The sequence below is a fragment of the Microcaecilia unicolor genome, chromosome 2 (assembly GCF_901765095.1).
Source record: "Microcaecilia unicolor chromosome 2, aMicUni1.1, whole genome shotgun sequence".
Taxonomy (NCBI): domain Eukaryota; kingdom Metazoa; phylum Chordata; class Amphibia; order Gymnophiona; family Siphonopidae; genus Microcaecilia; species Microcaecilia unicolor.
In genome coordinates, this window is record NC_044032.1 from 71,733,246 (window position 1) to 71,753,684 (window position 20,439).

Consider the following 20,439-nt stretch of genomic DNA (forward strand, 5'->3'; position numbering starts at 1 on the left):
ATATTAGTCAGCACTAAAGGTATTAACTGCTTTCACCACTTCCTTCAGGCCTCGTAAATATATAGGAACTAGTATTCAAACGGGTTTAACTGGTCAGGAGAGGCTCTGACTAGTTAAACCCTGCTGAGGTGGCCATCTGGCAACATTCAGTGGTACTTCAGTGAATAGTGCGGAATATTGCTTCTGTCCATCCAGGCACTGTCTGGTTAGTGCCGAGGCAGTCTGGGGGCTCAGCCTGGGTGTAAATTGCACTTAACTAGTTTGTGGAGGTATTCAGTCCACCAACTGGCTAAGTAAGCAGATATTGGGATCCTTTTACTAAGCTGCAGTAGGGCTACTGCGTGGCTAGGGTGCTCCAAATCAACACTACTGCCGGGGTAGCACAGGCACCCGGCAGTAATTCTAAAGTTGGCACACACTGTTTCCAGTGTAGAAAATAAGTTTCTATGTGATGCCGCGGGGGCATTCCCGGCAGTAATCAGCATTACAGCCACATTGCCACGCACTGCCCGATTAACCGCATGAGTAACGCGTGAACCTTTTCCATCATATAAGTAGGTGATGTTAAGGGCTCAGGAAGTAAATGCGTTACTTTTAATATTAGTGCATGGCAATTTACTGCCCCATTTAAAAAAGGCCTTTTTATCCGCTGTAGTAAAAAATGGCCCAGCGCGTGCCAATTTCACGCACCCACATTAGGCAGGACACTTTTTAGCAAAGCTTAGTAAAAAGGCCCCAAAGTTAGGAGAGCAAAACAGCTGTTCTAACTATATCTGCTAAGCTAACTAGACACCGGTCTGAATATTGGTTGCTGCCCAGCTAACTTCTGGGTAATTGCATGCACCCAAATATTCAATGCCAGAGCCCAGACATGGCCCAGCACTAAATATGCAGGGTTAGTTCAGCCCACAGGTGTAAGTAGCTTAAACGCTGACCACTGCAGCCTGAATATCTACCCCATAAATTATATTGAATGTCATTACTGCTGTGCTGTCAAATGCTGTGACCCTTCTTCTCACGACAAAAATAAGTCTTGTGCAGCCATTGGTTACTAATTGTTAAATTTTGCTATAGTAGCTAGGGATGAGTAGTTGTTTGAAACTACATTGAAAACACCCTTGATCCCCTCGATATTCAGCTCATGCCGGTCAGGGTTTTTAAAAATACTGGTCTCTGGGCTTTTATGCCCAGATATTCAAATGGCCGATGCTACTTCTGGGTAGTGGCGATCTTCAGACCAATACCTGGATAGGAAACTGGATGAAGTTTGGACATTCTTTTTTCTGGTTTTTTTCCAGGCAGTAACCTGGTTAGAGTGAATATCACTGCTTACTGGGCAATTTCCAACTCGGCCCAAGCTCCGCCTTGGCACTACCCAGATAGTGCTGAGGTGTTCAGACTGGATGTTAAGTGGCATGATCTGAAAAGCTAGGTATGGACCCAGTCAGCAGGGCTTATTTAGGTAGGGGCTGTTCCTACCTGGTTGAATCATGCTGAATACTGACTCGGATATTTCTTGTTTTGTATTGCTTCTAATCTGGACTGATAGAAAATGCTTTGGTTTTATGTTTTTAGCATGCATTAAAATGCAGTACAAAGAGCAATGAAAAATGTACGTATTAGCTCCCAGCTTGCTCAACATAAAGGGAGCACATTACATTACATTACAGTTCTGTCTTATACTCTGCAAAAGCCTTCACAGTTCAATGCGGATTACAACAAGAACGAGCCAGAAGAATTTGTCCAGGATAACTATACAAAATTCATTACATTAAACAGTATTAACCCACATATTAAACAGAAAAGTTTTAAGTTGCTTATGAAAACTTAGATATTCCCTTCACTACCACAATACTTTTGCAGGCCTACTCCGGGAATGATGCAAACAGGCTTTTACATTTCAATTGAACCTTTACTATTTGATGTGATAAAACACAGACAGCTGTGACAATTTTCTGCCAGGTTGCCAAGCTGGAACCTTTGTCACTGGCCTGGAATCTTTCTGATAACTTGCTTCTTTTTCCCAATGCAACTAAAGTGGAAGGTGGAAAACCCTGCTGATCCCAACCTGATAATTTTCAAAAAAAAAAAAACCCCAGACAGCATTACTCTCTATAAAATGGATATGAATGTTACATAACAATGGAATTCTGCCAAAAGGAGAAACTGCATTTCTGATAAAAGAGCAGCTTCTGTTCCCAGCTTGTGTCGTGGAGTAACGGCCACAGAAATGTGAACATATATACGATTTCTTCAGACTATTATTTTGCAAGCTTTGGAACGTGATCAGTCAAGTCCTACCCATGCCTAAATTCTGTGCGTAGTTAGGACTGCAATTCAACTTCACCAGGTTTGCTGGACCTCCTGGCGCAATACGGCATTTCTAATATTCTTACCTCTCTCTAACTGAGCCAATCAGAGAAACAAAGAGGAATTAATTGCGTGCCTAGGACTCAACCATCTATAATTAAAGCATGAGAGTCCCTGCTTAGCTGAAAGCACTTCTCAGCGATTTACATTTTACTGCAGAAATAAATTACAAGAGCCCTACTAAATTGATTTAAAAAATAATAAAACAGTATATTACTTAAACTTTATAATTATGATTTTTATAGATCACCGAAAGTGTGCGTGTCGTACAAGGTAAACAAACAAATGTTAATATAAGAACTCCATAAATGGTTAACAAAAATCATACATGTACAGAAGGGAGTTTCCTATCCCAAGGAGCAAACCATGCAACTATAAATTGACTTAGTGCAACAGTGCTAAAGTACCACATAATTCAAATGTATCCATATCACTTAAAAAGTATACAACTAATAGCAAGAATCACGCTTATGTTTTGGTTAGCGGGCCTATAATATACTGGTAAAACAAAATATAAGTTTTTGCTCTGCTCAAAAATACAGACTGAACATTTCATAAATATCCTATTGCAACCCAAATTATTGCACAGTTTGAAAGAAAAAACATGGTCTAGTAAAATACTGTATTTACACCTGTTTCAGTTTGTAAGTGAGAGAGTTTATAAAACATGTATATTTATGGAAAAATATAGATTACTATACATGAAAATAAATATTGCTTTACAATAGGATTCACATCTTGAAAAAGAATCATTGTGAAAGGGTTTACCCATCAATATGATAAGTAAAGCTTAGATTTAACATCCTTTCTTGACTTTAACGTTGGGACGAATTCCTAATTCTGAAGCATTTGATAAGGTGGATGGAATACCAGAAATCATCCCATGGTTTGTTTTCTAGTACCTTAATACAAAACATGTCCATTGGCCAACCATTGGGGAACAGAACTCTTAAAGTGCACCGGAGGCCTTTACTTCTGAGGTATGGAGAAATGTAGCGCTTCCTGGTCATCAGTAGGTTGACACCTCATTGCAAATCACAAGAGCATAGATAATAAAGAAAACGGAGAAGGTCCAGGCTTTTCAGCAAGATGAGTTAACTGCACATCTTCAATCAATAAATTCCCAAGCTGATGTCAGGAATAGATAATAGGCTGTTGGCGAATCCACCTCGAATGATCTGGTATAATTTGAGAAAAAAACAGGTCAGTATAACAAAACTAGCCAGTTACAACACACGTAAACTTGTCTCATACAGGTTTAGAATCTCTTAGAGCAATTTGGCAGTTAACAAAACAAGATAACCTTAAGAGTGGACTAACACGGCTACCACACTCCTCTACAAAACAAGAGGAAACTACATTATATGTGATGAGTCATCCATTAATCTTCATAATAACCTACTGAGGTCAATTTTGTTTTACTGTGACATGCTTAGCACTATCTCCTTTGTTTTTCTATGGAACACTATTAAAATGTTTTATTACGTATTGTGTTGACATTCCCCCCTGTGAATGGGCTGTGTCGGCATTGCCGCGCGGCTTAGTAAACAGGGGGGATTGTAAGTAGTATACTGTGCCATACTTTGTAAACATTTCTTCATCTGACTGTTCGTTCTGTCCTGGCGGATGATATTAGAGCCCTACAAGAACACTCCTTCCCTTCACACATGAAATTTCTATCCTTAATGATTCCATGCTACTATCTGTTTCATGTAGAATGTTTATTTTGTTTGACTCAATTCCATCTTTAGAACATAGCGCACCTCCCCCTCCAATTTGATCTACTCTATCATTGTGATATAATTTGTACCCTGTTAACACAGTGTCCCATTGATTGTCCTCCTTCCACCAAGTCTCTGAAATGCCTATTATATCTACCTCATCATTTAGTGCTATATAACTCTCCCATCTTATATTTTAGACTTGTAGCATTTGTATACAGGCACTTTTTTTCCTTGCATTACATTACATTAAAGTCTTATAGCCCGCTACAACCAACAAGTTCTAAGTGGATAACAAGAAGAAAAAGAGCATTCCGGATAGTTGTACAAAAATAATCACAATCATCAGAAACAAAATTTAACATCGATGGATTAAGAAAAATATTTTCTAAAAAGAAAAATCTTTAGTAATTTCCAAAACTCATAATGTTTAGTTTGCCTAAGAAAAGAAGGAAGAGAATTCCAACTAGAGGCTGCCTGAAAGGTACATGAAGACTGTAAAGAATGCATAGCTTTTACTTTATAAACAGTAGGGAATCCTAACATAAGATTTCTAGAAACTCCACTGCAATTCCTATTAAGAAAACCAAAATGATCAATTAAATAACCCATGGAATCTCCATAGAAAGTTTTAAAAGTCAAAACCAAAATCTTGAACTGTAAGCTGGCCTCCACTGGCAACCAGTGCAGTTGTAACAAAAGAGGGGCAACAGAATCAAATTTATTTGCCAAAAAAATAACTCTGACTGCAGCATTTTGCACCCTCTGTAGCTTCAGTTTTAAAGCTTTTTTGCAGCCAATGCAGATGGAATTGCAATAGTCTAATGGTAGCGGTTTTAATGACTGTACCACTAAATAAAAGATGGCTAGTTTAAAATATATATGGATGACCCACAGCTTCTTGAGTAAAAAAAAAAAAGATTTACTAACCACCTTATTAACCTGAATATTAAAAGAAAGTTGACTATCTAATTCCACACCTAACACTCTCAAAACTGAATCGAGGTTCAAGTCAAAATTATCAACCTTAACAATAGGATTATCTTTCAGAAAGATTGACAATAATGTACATCCTTTACTCTGTTCTTCAATTAGATATTCCTGGCTTTCTTCCACCATAACTAAAACCTCTCTATTGGGATTCCCTAAATATTCTGTTGCAATAGTATCTTTCAAGGATACTCCACACTGAACCATGTGCTCCTGGGCGATTCTTCCCCCCCCCCCCCCCCTCTATTTTCATTTAAAAACTGCTCTATCTCTTTTTTAAAAGTTAGTGCCAGCAGCCTGGTTTCATCCCAGTTAATGTGGAGTCTATCCTTTCAGTACAGGCTCCCCCTATTCCACAATGTTGCTCAGTTCCTAACAAAACAGATTGTGAGCCCTCCTGGGACAGAGAAATATCCAGTGTACCTGAATGTAACTCACCTCGAGCTACTACTGAAAAAGGTGTGAGCAAAATCCAAATAAATAAAAATCTAATCCTCATCCCTGCACCATCCTCATCCCTGCACCATCATCTCAACCAAGACTTCGGAGCTCTGCTTGCCTTGTACGTGGAATGGGATGCATTTCTGAAATTGCTATCCTGGATGATCTGGACTTCAGCTTTCTACCTAAGAGCTTAAATTTGGTTTCCAGAACCTCCCTCCCACATTTTCCTATGTCACTGGTACTCACATATACCAAGACAGCAGGCTCCTCCCCAGCACTATCTAAAATCCTATCTAGAGACGGCTGAGGGGAGACATGATAGAGGTATATAAAATAATGAGTGGAGTGGAACAGGTGGATGTGAAGCGTCTGTTCACGCTTTCCAAAAATACTAGGACTAGGGGGCATGCGATGAAACTACAGTGTAGTAAATTTAAAACAAATCGGAGAAAAGTTTTCTTCACCCAACGTATAATTAAACTCTGGAATTCGTTGCCGGAGAAAGTTGTGAAGGCGCTTAGCTTAGCAGAGTTTAAAAAGGGGTTGGACGGTTTCCTAAAGGACAAGTCCATAAACTGCTACTAAATGGACTTGGGAAAAATCCACAATTCCGGGAATAACATGTATAGAATGTTTGTACGTTGGGAAGCTTGCCAGGTGCCCTTGGCCTGGATTGGCCGCTGTCGTGGACAGGATGCTGGGCTCGATGAACCCTTGGTCTTTTCCCAGTATGGCATTACTTATGTACTTAGGTAACACATGAATAAAGAATAAAATTTCAGCCTAGAGGTAGGGACAGATCCCTGGGAGCCACAGAAACTTGGTTCAATGAGTACTATGACTGAGATATAATAGCCTTACTGGGTTATCATCTTTACAGGAAGGGTGGTGTAAGCAGAAAGAGGGGATGAGTAGCCCTTTGCATTATCAATAATAATAACACAACAAAAATGCAGAGGGTATATAGAAAAGAGGAGGTGGTGTGGGTTACCTTAGAAAGGAGAGGTGGTTTGTCCCTCTGTTCTGGAATGACTTGTAGACCTCTAGCAGAGAGAGAGAGAAGAGTTGAATAGAGAGCTATTCAAAGATATGTACTCTTAAGTGCAACAAAGAGGAAAGTGTTGCTGATAGGAGATTTTGTTCAGCAAGATGTTGATTGGATTATATCACCTGTGGAATCAGAAGAAAGAGAATTCTTGGATGCCTTTCCCCAAAGAACTCATGAGGAAGGGGGCAAGTACTGAGCATGTACAAATAGAAAAAGTCTTCCTAATGTACAGAGATCATCAAATGGTATGATTTAATATAAGAGACAATGCAAAGAAAGGTCATATTAAAAGTCAAACTCCTGGATATAACACCTTCCTGTGGTACCTTAAGTTTGTTAAAATAGGAGAATAACTTAAGGAAGGGTCGACAGGGTAGAAAGTTCTTTGTAAAGCAGAGTTACAGTGACCTAAACTTAAAGTAAATATAGAACGGCCAACAAATCATGCAAGGAAAGTAAATAAAAGGAAAAAGAAACTGATTTTGAAAAAGTAACGGCAAAAGGATCAGCATTCAAAAATTACAAGGGATCTCAGAATGAGGAACATTGGAAAGAATGTTGGATAAAGGTAAAAGAAGCAGGAAAGGTAGGATGGTGAAGGTGAAAATAATAAGAAACAGCATAAGGAATGTCAAGTCAAATGAAAAAGCACCGGTAAGGAAGGCAAAGAGGGACTAGAAAAAAAAATTGCGTTGGAGGCAAAAACACAGAGAGGCTCATTTTCAAAGCACTTAGCCTCCCAAAGTTCCATAGAAACCTATGGAACTTAGCCTTCCAAAGTGCTTTGAAAATATGCCTCATAGTAAAACTTTTTTTTAGGTATATTAAAAGCAAGAAGCTGACAAAAGAATCGGTTGAACCGCTAGATGACCACGGAGTAAAAGGGGTGATCAGGGAAGACAAAGCCATAGCGGAGAGATTAAATGAATTCTTTGCTTTCCTTCACCAAGGAAGATTTGAAAGCAAATCTCCTGGACCGGATGGCATTCATCCCAGAGTACTGGTAGAATTGAAAAATGAACTGGTGGAACTATTGTTAGTAATATGTAATTTATCTTTAAAAGCGAGTGTGGTACCGGAAGATTGGAGGGTGGCCAATGTAACATTGATATTTAAAAAAGGTTCCAGAGGGGATCCAGGAAATTATAGACTGGTGAGCCTGATGTCGGTGCCGGGTAAAATGGTAGAGACTATTATAAAGAACAAATTACAAAGCATATTCAAAAGCATGGATTAATGAGACAAAGCCAACATGGATTTAGTGAAGGGAAATCTTGCCTCACCAATCTATTACATTTCTTTGAAGGGGAGAACAAACATGTTAATAAAGGCATGCTGGTTGATATTGTGTATCTGTATTTTCAAAGGCGTTTGACAAAGTACCTCATGAAAGACTCCAGAAGAAATTGGAGAGTCATGGGATAGGAAGTAGTGTTCTATTGTGGATTAAAAACTGGTCAAAAGATAGAAAATAGAGAATAGGGTTAAATGGTCAGTATTCTCAATGGAGAAGAGTAGATAGTGGGGTTCCCCAGGGGTCTGTGCTGGGACCGCTGCTTTTTAACATATTTATTAATGGCCTACAGATAAGAGTAACTAGTGAGGTAATTAAATTTGCTGACAATACAAAGTTATTCAAAGTTGCTAAATCGCAAGAGGATTGTGAAAAATTAAGAGGACCTTACAAGACTGGGAGACTGGGCGTCTAAATGGCAGATGGCATTTAATGTGAGAAAAGTGCAAATTGATGCATGTGGGAAAGAGGAACCTGAACTATAGCTACGTAATGCAAGGTTCCACGTTAGGAGTCACTGATCAAGAAAGGGATCTCGGCGTCATTGATGATGTTACATTGAAACCCTCTGCTCAGTGTGCTGCGGTGGCTAAGAAAGCAAATAGAATGTTAAGTTATTATTAGAAAAGGAATGGAAAACAAAAGTGAGGATGCTATAATGCCTTTGTATCGCTCCATGGGCACCTTGAATATTGTGTGCAATTCTGGTCACTGCATCTCAAAAAAGATATAGTGGAATTAGAAAAGGTACAGAGAAGGGCGTCAAAAATGATAAAGGGGATGGGACGACTTCCCTATGAGGAAAGGCTGAAGCATCTAGGGCTCTTCAGCTTGGAGAAAAGACAGCTGAAGGGAGATATGATAGAGGTCTATAAAATAATGAAAGAAGTGGAACGGGTAGATGTGAATTGTTTATTTAATCTTTCCAAAAATACTAGGACTAGAGTACATGCAATGAAGCTACAAAGTAGTACATTTAATACGAATCGGAGAAAATGTTTCTTCACTCAACGTGTAATTAAATTTTGGAATTCGTTTCTGGAGAATGTGGTAAAGGTGGTTAGCTTAGTGGGGTTTAAAAAAGGTCTGTCCGGCTTCCCAAAGGAAAAGTCCATAGACCATTATTAAATTGACTTGGGGAAAATCCACTGGTTATTTCTGGGATAAGTAGCATAAAATGTATTGAACTTTTTCGGGATCTTGCCAGGTATTTGTGACCTGGATTGGCCTCTGTTGGAAACAGGATGCTCGGCTTGATGGACCTTTGGTCTGTCCCAGTGTGGCAATACTTATGTACTTAAAAGGGCATGCTAAGGCCACTTTTTACCACAATTTAGTAACAGGAGCTCTTAGGGTAGTGATACAATGCTGCGAGTAATAATTATTTATAAATAAATACATAAATAAACAAACAAACAAACAAACAAACAAATGACATAGCCCTTCTCAGGAACCTGCTTCCACTCAGTCTATGTAGCCATGTTTTAAGCAAATAGCCTACAGAAAACTGTACTGGGTAATTCTTAACAACATTACTAAGGGCCCTGTTTACTAAGTTGCATTAGCATTTTTAATGTGCCTACAATTAGAGTGTGCGCTAACCAAGTAGGCATCTATAGGGATACTGTAGGCACATACATAGTTAACGTGCGTTAAAGACGCTAACACACCTATAACGTAGCTTAGTAAACAGGGCTATATTTCAATAAAAATATACTAAAAAAAAATCTTTGTCATCTGCACTACCTGAAGTTTCCATTTTTCTTCTTTATGAAAAGCTGACTTGCATAGCGCAGGGGTAGGCAACTCTGGTCCTCGAGAGCCGCAGGCAGGTCAGGTTTTCAGGATATCCACAATGAATATGCAGGAGATAGATTTGCAAGCACTGCCTCCATGGTATGCAAATCTATCTCCTGCATATTCATTGTGGATATCCTGAAAACCTGACCTGCCTGCGGCTCTCGAGGACCGGAGTTGCCTACCCCTGGCTTAGCGTATTGCTATTTCAAACTAGAGGCCCTATACACTAAAATATCGTAAAGTTTTGCAGTTAACACACATTAATTATTTGTCAACTGCTATGATAGCATCTCAACAATGGTATATTAAGTTTTACATAAACTATAAATTGAGTAGAAGTGAATCAATCTTTTACTCTTTCAAAAAGTATAAAGACTAGGGGACACTCGGTGAAGTTACATGGAAATACTTTTAAAACAAATAGGAGGAAATATTTTTGCACTCAGCGAATAGTTAAGCTCTCAAACTCATTGCTGGAAGATGTAGAAACAGTGGTTAGCATATGTGGGTTTAAAAATGGTTTGGACAAGTTCCTGGATGAAAAGTCCATAATCTGCTATTGAGATGGACATGAGGAAGCCTCTGCTTGCCCTGGGATTGTTATCATGGAATGTTGCTACTATTTGGGTTTCTGCCAGGTACTTGTGACCTGGATTGGCCACTGTTGGAAACAGGATACTGGGCTAGATGGGCCATTGTTCTGACCCAGTATATTCTATTTATCAGAATGGATGTGTGGTAACTACAAAACCTCTTTGTTAATTATTGTGAACGTTCCCAGCATCTTCCCATAGCATTAATGTAGAGGCAGTATAATTTCCGTGCATTAACAGCATTGCAGATAACACGCTGCAGCTAAACCTTCTCTTGTGGTGAAATTAACGGCACTGTGTTATCTGCCGCATTATCAGCTATCACACGGTAACTACTTGCACATCAACTATAAGGCATCATCCCACCCTATTTTGCCTTAAACAGTTTACGTAGAAATTAGCATTTGAAGTCAAGCCCCCATGCAGTAAGGATAGATTCTATATATGGCGCCTAAAAAAATCAGTGCCAAAAAATACTCGCTTAAGCGGTATTCTATAAGCTGCACCTAAAGTTTGGCACACTTTATAGAATAAACACATAAGCGGAGAGGTTGCACATAAATGCGCATGCCTAAAATTATGCACAGAGCACCCATATTCTGTAATTACATGCCTAACTCAAAACCATGTACCCATTTCGCCCATGACCCTCCCATTTCTGTGCCCCCTTTTTTTCAAACACGTGTAAATGTTAGGTGCAGATCCTGCACGTAAATGTATGTGCATTAGTCCCAATTAAATCTAATTAGTGCCAATAATTGCTTGTTAAAAAGCCAATTATTGGCTCTAATTGGTTCATTATTCTGTTAACTTGTTCACGCAAATTGGGAATGCGTCTAATTTCTGGGTGCAACTTTTATAGAATCAGGGGGTAAGTGTGTGCTAATTCCTGCATTAAGGCGGCAATTCTATAAAGGAGCACTTAGATATAGGTGGCCCAATGCAGCTCAGGGTGTGCTGAATTCTATAATGGCATCTAGGTTCCCAGATTCTGCTACAGAATATTAGCATGAACCTGGATCGGCACACCTTACGCCAGGTCTATGGCAAGCGTAAATGAGAGTGCGACAAGGAGTGTGCGCAACTTATCAGTAGTCTATACGTTTTGTGCACATGGGAGACACGACTATGTCCTGTCCATGCTCCACTCACATATCCGCCTCCCTTAGAGTTATGTGCTATGTCACTTACAGGTGCCCTTAGACCACTTGAATGTATAAGTGGAGTGGAGGAATGGCCTAGTGGTTACAGCACCGGTCTTGCAATCCAGAGGTGGCCGGTTCAAATCCCGCTGCTGCTCCTTGTGATCTTGGGCAAGTCACTTATCCCTCCATTACCTCAGGTACAAACTTAGATTGTGAGCCCTCCTGGGACAGAGAAATATCCAGTGTACCTGAATGTAACTCACCTTGAGCTACTACTGAAAAAGGTGTGAGCAAAATCTAAATAAATAAATAAGTGGCACTTTATGTGCACAAGGCACATGTAACTGCAGGCATGCAGCTACAGAACTGCCCTTTACCCATTTAGCATACAACCTAAAGTGATCAGGCATTATAGGCACTAACCAAGGACTTTATGGTATCATAATATCCTCTGACTTCCTTAAAAGTACAAGTGATTATCTGTTTCCCTATAGAAAATAGTCCAGTCAATATTCAGTGCTATTTAACTAGCCAGGAATGGCTCCTGGCCTGTTAAAGAGTACTTAACTGGCTAAGCACTAATATTCAGCATAAGCTAGCTGGTTATCTCCACTGAATATTAACTCTTAGCACACACTGCTAGATTCTATATAGCGCGCCTACAGATCTGTGCTGAAATTCAGGTGTATTCTATAACAATGTGTGAAACTTAATTGGTTTAACAAGCTAATCAGCATTGATAACAGCACTAAACAAGAAATAATGAGCACTAACTGGCAATAATTAGAATTTACATGCACAACTCGCTAAGCGTATTCTGTAATGAACTGCACCTAAATTCTAATGCGTGCAATTCAAAAGGGGCATGGCTATGGGCAGGGTAATGGGCGTTCCGTGGGCGTTCCCAAATTTACACGCATAGTTATTGAATATGGCCCAGTACGCATAGGACTTACACTTCATTTTCATTAATTGATAAGCGTATTCTATATACTGCGCCTAAATCTAGGTGCCGCTTATAGAATACACTTAGCCGGAAATGTTTATCATGTGGATTTTTAAAACGCCTTATATAGATTCTAGCCCATAGCGGCTAACCAGTTATATCAAGCAATATACCAGCTAGTCGCGAATGTTTAGCACATTGCCAGCTAAGTTTAGTGGCCATATCAGACTGCCTAAATAGCAGTCCTATCTTTGGCCACTATAAAGTTAACCAGCCAGCGAATGAATATTAACTCAACCGTTAAGTTTAAACTGGCCGCATACAAAAAAAACACCAGATATTCAATGCCGGTCACCAGAAATGGCCCAGTATTGACAATCCAGGCTTAGTGCCAATTACGGGGCTTAGCCGGCTTGCTTCCTGCGGGCCATGAAATTGAACAAGTGGTTCAAAAGTTATTGAGGAGTGGGACACTTACAGGAGGACATATAGACATACACAAAGCCATGATGGTTTTTCTTTTTTAAGCCAGTTTCGCTGAAGGAAGCCAGGCTAAAAATACTGGTCTCTGCATGGTCATTAGTCATCAGGGGCTTTATGGCAGTGGCGTACCAAGGGGGGGGCGGTCCGCCCCGGGTGCACGCCGCTGGGGGGTGCCGCGGCGTGCGCCTGCTCTGAGTGAGATTGCTGATTTTGCGCATTCGCTGCAGCTCCCTCTGCTTTGCCCTGGAACAGGTTACTTCCTGTTCCGGGTCAGAGGGAGCTGCAGCGAACGCGCGAAGTCAGGGAACTCTGAGCAGGCGCGCGCTGCGGCACCCCCCCCCCCGCGGCGTGCACCCGGGGGGGGCGGGCGCCGCCCCGGGTGTCCGCCCCCCTAGGAACGCCACTGCTTTATGGGGCTCATTTTCAAAGCACTTAGACTTACAAAGTTCCATAGGTTACTACTGGGCTCATTTTCAAAATAAAAAAACATCTAAAAAGTGGCATAAAGCAGCATTTGGATGTTTTTCTCACAAAAACATCCAAATCAGTATTTTCAAAACCTATTTTTCAGACGTTTTTCTACACTGTTCATCTGCAGTGCATCCAGATCTCAAGGGGGCATGTCAGGGGCATGTTAAGGGCGGGATTTGGGTGTTCCTAAGACACAGATGTTTTTCAGCCATATTGTAACAAAACTAAACTAAAATTAAGACGTTTTGGGCTAGACCTGTTTTTATAATGAATAAGGCACAGAAAGGTGCTCTAAATGACCAGATGACCACTGGAGGGAATCAGGAGTGACCACCCCTTACTCTCCCAGTGGTCACTGACTCCCTCCCACCCCCCCACCCCCAAAATTTAATTAAAAATATGACTTACCAGCCTCAACGGCAGCCTCAAATGTTAAAGTCAGGTCTATTAGAGCACCCTGGTGGGTGCAGTGCACAGTGGGGGACCCAGGTCCCTATCCCCCTCTACCTGTCACACTTGTGGTGGAAACTGTGACCCATCCAAAAGTCACCAAAGCCTTACTGTACCCCCATATAGGATGCCCTCCTCACCCATAAGGGCTATTGTAGTGGTGCACAGTGTGTGTGTGCGGGGGGGGGGGGGGGTAGTGGGTTTTGGAGGGTTCAGGGGACAAGATAAGGGAGCAAAGGTGAGATTTGTACCTGGGAGCATTTTTATGAAGTGCACAGAAGTGCCCTCTAGGGTGCCCCATTGCTCTCCTGGGATGTCTGGTGGTCCAGTCTACTAAAAATGCTGGCTCCTCCTACACCCCAATGGCATGAATCTCTAAGTTTTGCACTTATTAATTTTTTCTTCGAAAATGGACCAAAAAACAAAATGTCCAAAGCACAAAACCTTGTTCGAAACAGTATTTTTAAACAAAAAAAAAGACGTTTTTCTTTTTCGAAAATGACCTTTCCTATTCAGATTTTAGACGTATCAAAAATACCCCTCCACATAACTTTGTAAGTCTAAGCACTTTGAAAATACGCCTCTTTGCCAGTATATTACTGGCTGGATAGTAAGCTGTCTCCTCATGCATTCCCCTCGTACCCTATTGTCCACCCACAAAGAAATCAGATGAAAATAGCCAACCTGATAGCTTATTGCCAGACTGAGTAACTTCCTCATCTTCCTCATCATCACTGTCGTAAGTCAGCTGCTGAGATCCTGCTTCTGTCTCTGGATCCATCTGGTTTGAATCTGAGTCCTGCTCTTTAGAACTCCGCAGTGCAACAAGACGATAATGCATAGCTGCATACAGGCTCCCAATGTCTTTGGCACTAGCCTGCAGAAATGAAATGCATATAACAAGGAGCTACCCTACTTGGCCATATTTAACAGCATCAGAGTCAACAAGGATTCACAAAACAGTTACACATCATGCCGTAATATTTTCAATACATTATGCAATCATGTGCAAGCAGTTTTTTATTGGATGCTCTTGCCAGTTTTGCTCCGGTTGGTGAGATGCTCTTTTTTCTTTTAAAATGATCTAATAAGAAGTTCCTGGGATTGCCCAAAAGCCATCTCCAGCACATCACTGATATTATCTAACAATTGGATGAAATCAGTGGTACTCAACCATTGTCAGCCAGCCTAAACAAAGCCTTAACATGCTCCAATCAAAACTAACACGATCTTGTTGAGGTAAATTCCATTTTATTCTATTGCTAATCATATGGTATAAAAAGCCACATTAAGGGACCTATTTACTACGTCAATTTTAACACATGGGCATTAGTTGTGATTTTAATGCCCAGTTCTCTACAAGATTTTCAGCATTTACTGGCTACAGTAACAAGAGCCTGCTCTAATCTCTTCTTCCCCCCCCCCCCCCCCCCCCCCCCCGCTTAAGCTGATGATACCCCTGAGTCAATATCAAGGTGGCCCAAGTACCTTCTCTAGACTTCAAAGAAGATCCCTATTGGCCCTGTTTCACTAAGCTCCATTAGGAAATGTGACCCATGCTCCTTTCCCATTGCTTATCTTGGCATCCATCAAGACTTGTAGGCTGAGCCCCCTCCCAACTCCCATTCATCAAGAAATGTAAGCAGAATTTGCTTCCAATCTACCCGCAACAGTCTGAACAAAGGTTTCCAAGGCCTCAACCTACCTTTTGGGCTACTCTTCCTCCCTCCACCACCCTCCATCTCCTACCCCTTTGAAGGTATTGCCACTGCTGTCAAATTCTGAAATGCACTCTGTGTCCTCCTTTGCCCCTGTGTAACCTACATTTCTAGATGGAGGCTGAAGGAAGTGATGAGACTTGGAGAGAGATTTAGTCTGTATTTATTGGTTGATGGATATTGCAAGGGGAAGTCAATTTGTCTTTGATGGGGATTACTTAAAGCCACAGGACCCTTGATGTTAACTTATGAGAGGAGTGGGGTTATTTGGCTTCTATTAGGGAAATATTAGCCTCCATCAGGGCTCAAGTTAGCCAGTAATAGTTAACACTAGAATTTAACATTTTCCAAGGACAATATAAGTCCTAGTGTTAGCTGGTGAGTAAATACAAACTGTGTTGCTTACCACAAAGCTACTGTGCAAGCATTTGCATCGGACACAGCTTATTTCAATATTCTTCAAGTTATGCCAAATTTGTTTTGCTTTAGCAGTAACAAAAATGCATGTGTTATCATTAATGCACATTACTATAACACTCTTTAGTAAAAAACGGGCCCTTGGTGCCCCAGAAAACTATACCCAGTGTGTTTTTTCTAGTGAAAAAGGTGCCGGTACTCAAATGCCAGGCCACCCTTCAGGGGTGGGGTGATCACTGAGAGACCTACCCCACAATAGCTAGGCCCCCCTGCAACCATTTACAGAATCTATGGCAAGGCAGAATTGGTGTGTAGAGCCTGAGATCCTTCATTAAAACTTGGGGGCCATGGGTCAATTTTAACAAAGAATGGAAAAGGTGCCCAGCCCTGACTATACCTCTCTTCCAAGTGTTTGTAGCATTATCACACAATTTGCATATATTTATACATCTTGTTGATTAACACAGTTCTATTTTAAGGATATATTCTGAATGCTCAATGAAGAAATACTAATTATTTAGTTATGCTAAAGGGTAAAGAATCTAAGATTTTTAAACCCCAGAGATGTAATTTCAGTTTTGACTCTGTGACTGTATGACCTAGAGAAGTCACTCTTCTTCCCTGAGGCGCTGAGCTACAGCTAACTGCTAGGTCACCTACCCCAGAACTGGTGGCATGTACTCATCTGTAACATGCATAATAGGATGCTGTTGCAATCCTGATTGGGCACAAGGCACTGAAGATATTACAACAGAATGCAACAATTATATTGAGGTGGAACCTGTGGTTGCAATGGTAACTGCCTTTGGCATTATTCCCAAACTCAACAAATCTGAAGCACTGTGCCAAGAGGTCAGTCTGCAAAATGATTTCTCCTCAAGCAAAGAGCATACAATACCCTGTCAATGACTAAGCCACAGATTTTCCCCTGTGAATAACTCTACAAAAACTGGACTCAGCAAGTCATTCTAGGCTAAAAACAAATCTAGCCTCGTGGTTACAAGTCAATTGTGGTGCACTTCCATAGCTATCAAACTGTCTGCTATGGAGACCCAAGACGTGACTCATCAGATTATTTCAGGTCAAATATGTGATCTGCTATCATGAGATGATTACTAACATCCCAGACCCTAAGCCAGCTCTTGCCAGGAAGTAAATGAAAAGTACACGTTATCAAGAAGATACAACGCAAGATTCACCAGGCACTTTCCTCTGCCTGCCACTAACCAAAGAACGATGGGCTGTTTTGTAGATCATACCATTAGCATTTCCCTTGGCTGGTTAAGATTAAGTCAAAGTGAATGTGCATTTCTTCTAATAATCCAGCTGGTTAACTGTGCACAGGTGCTGCCTATAAATATCATGGCTCCAATGGCTTCTGCCTGCTTGCTGGTAAACTGAAGGGTTTGATATTCAGCATGGTTTAAGTGGGCAGGAGAGGCTCCTACCCACTTAAATCACACTGAGCAGGATGACTGCTGATATTCAGCAGCTCTTGACTGGGCAGTGTTGCTGAATATGGGCTCTGACTACCAAACAGAGTGAGGAGATGGAATCACTTTATGGAACCGGAACCAGCGATCTTTATTCCTACCAGCAAACACAATAAAATGCTGACGACCTGACACGGCCGTGTTTCAGCAGAAATATTGCCTGCATCAGGGTCTAATCACATGAACAGCTGGTGAGAAAAGACAGCACTCACATTTGGACAATGCTCCAAAAGAACTACTTTTCAATGTCGGACTGAGAGTGAAAGAACAATTTTGGATACAACTACGCAGTACCGCAGAACCACTATAGTAAAGTCCAACATTGAAAAGTAGTTCTTTTGGAGCATTGTCCAAATGTGAATGCTGTCTTTTTTCACCAGCTAGTCATGTGATCAGACCCCTGACGCGGGCAATCTTTCTGCCAAAACACGGCTGTTTGCTAGCAGGAATAAAGATCGCTGGTTCCATAAATTGATTCCATCTCCTCACTCTGGTATTCTTCATCTTCATTGCGAGGCTTTGGTCCTTCTCTGCTGTTTATGGGCTCCAACTGCCATGGCACTGCTCAGGTAGTTCCAGAGCACGCCAGGTGGAGTTGGGCAGGAGCCAGCAGTTATACGGGCACTGGCTATATTTAGTGCCTATGCTAACAGAACTAAGCAGGCAGACAGGGCTGCAGAAAAGGCACTCCTATCTTTACATGCTTAGCTATGTGGGTGCCAGCTCTGATTATCAGCCTGCACCCACATAACTTCCGGGTTGGTGTCTGACCCCGGATATTCAATACAAGCACCTGGACATGGTCTGGGCTTAAATATGCCTGCAGCTGTTAGCGGCTTTAAAAATGCTGACCACCATGAGCTGGCTTGTCAGTTTTTATTTGCCAAGTGGGAAAACCAGAATAAGAGAAATGCCTCTGTGCCAACTTACTTCCAGAAGCAGAGGACATTCAAGTGACTTTGCCAGGGTCAGCAGCAGAGGAAGATGGCTCAGGATTTTTTTTCCAAAGCACAACCCACTCCTCAAACTGCTCGTCCCTCCTGTGACAGCATTATCCTGCACTGCAGCACTGGCCCCAATGGAGAGAATACAATGGTCTGGCAGAATTCAATGGATGTTACAGCTGTACATGTGGTTCCTTTCTTACCTGTATTAGGAATACTTGGACAGAAGGGTTCCCAAGGTCTGTGGCAGTGATACACAAGCACTTGCTGTTTGCTCTGTTTATTTTCATCTGAGCCCAAAGTTTGGTGTTGAAGATCAACCTCAAACTACCCTGGTGTCGCATAACTGAAAGAGAAGAGTGTGATGTAAGATGGACATTTTAGAAGTCACAATAGCCCTTCCTACCTACCTGCTATAAGGAAGCCCTTACCACGCCAAGATAAATCAGCTTTTTAGGCATTTAGGGGGAGATTCTATATATGTCGCCAAAAAAAAAAAGCAGCACTAAAATCAATGTTGCCTAAGCGTATTCTATAATTAGGGCCTAGATTTAGGCACTGATTATAGAATATGCTTAGCTGATATTTCAGTGCCTAAATGTACGTACATCCATTTACACCAATGAAAATGTGGCGTAAATCCAAGCGTGTAGATTTAGGCACACTGGACCATATTCTATAAATAGGCATGTAAATTTCAGAACGCCCACAAAATGCCCATTTCCCCGCCCATAACCGCGCTTCTTTTTGCCTGCGCGTGTTAGAAATTCGGCGCACATCATTACAGAATATGCTTAGCAAGTTCTGCGCCTAAATTCTAATCAGTGCCAATTAGTGCTTATTATTGTTAGGTTATCCGTGCTCATTAGCTTGTTAAATTATACACATTGTTATAGAAAATCAACGAAGATCTCTAGGCGCACTATATAGAATCCAGGGGTTAAGGGCAGCTTTGAGCATGCACCTCACCTACAGTTCTGCATCCTGCATTTGGTTTGGTACTCATTCCTTCTAATTCTAGAACGTTGCATTCCCTAATTTTCAAGTAGTGTGTAAATTTGCATGCTCAACTTAAAGAATAAGGTCAGTTGCACGCATAATTTAATTAATTACTTGCTAATTGGCCTTAACCAGTTATTGTCTATAATTGATGTTAATTGGCAGTTACCAGTGTAACTGACTTTAGTCAGTATTCTGTAAGTTGTGCGCACAAATTCCAATGCTCGCAACGCCAACGGGGACATGGACCTGGGAAGAGGACTTGTCTTGAAAACAACAGTATCACCCCAGTGTTTGGCTTTCTTTGTACCACGGAACGTTGACTAGGTTCACATATTGTTCCCGTGCTTTCTCGGCGTCTTTTTTTTGAAGTACTGAGCGGACCTGTCTTTTTCAAGACAACTTTGTTTTCAATCATTGGATTACCTGTTTCTTTGGATATAATAGACTTCTGATGCAGGCATTTGTTGCTGAAACACTGACCGTGTTGGGTCTGATTAATAAAGTACAGCTGAGATGCTCTCGTTTTTGAAGGCTCTTTTTGCTCTTTTGGACATTACCTTTTGCTACAGTAAGGTGTGAACATTTGTCAGCCACTGAGCTAGCGTAACTGCTCGTAACTAAAGTTAGGCGTGTAAATGTGGATTTACACTACTATTCTAGGATGGCAGTTGTGCGTACATCATCACAGCGCCTAACTTTAGGTAATCTATAGAGAATTACCCCCATGGTTTCAACTATAAGCCTATGTATGGAGTGGGGTTAAAATCAGGAATGAATCAGCTTTCTAGAGCCTCTGGCTACCAATCGGACAGTGACAGCTCATATGGCTACGTCGGGTATTGTTCCAAAAAACATACGATAACTGTTTATGTCATTTGTACATGTTTATATTATTATACATTGTTTGGTAGTAGAACGCTGTATTATTTATATGTATAGTCTCATATGGTTTTATAATTTTGTTTTGTTTTTATAGTTTTACCCCTGACGCAGCCTGAGGGCGAAACGTGGCCACGTCGGGTATTGTTCCAATAAACCTTTTTGACCTAATCCTGCTTTTTTGTTTGTTTAAGCTTTTCTGCAAGCAGTTTGGTGCCTTTTTGCTTTTGT

At 41.1% G+C, this 20,439-nt stretch overlaps 1 protein-coding gene across 2 annotated transcripts in view; it reads right to left on the reverse strand.

The window, feature by feature from the left end:
* Positions 1 to 2,590: 2,590 nt before the first annotated feature.
* Positions 2,591 to 20,439, reverse strand: part of RANBP3L (RAN binding protein 3 like) — a 98,213-nt gene continuing 80,364 nt past the window's right edge. For both annotated transcript variants that reach the window (XM_030193044.1, XM_030193043.1), the window contains exons 13-15: positions 18,531 to 18,673; positions 14,440 to 14,632; positions 2,591 to 3,548 (exon numbers count right to left, since the gene is read on the reverse strand). In XM_030193044.1, the coding sequence (XP_030048904.1) occupies positions 3,505 to 3,548; positions 14,440 to 14,632; positions 18,531 to 18,673 (380 nt within the window). In that variant the 3' untranslated portion in view covers positions 2,591 to 3,504. The remainder of the gene's footprint in view (positions 3,549 to 14,439; positions 14,633 to 18,530; positions 18,674 to 20,439) is intronic.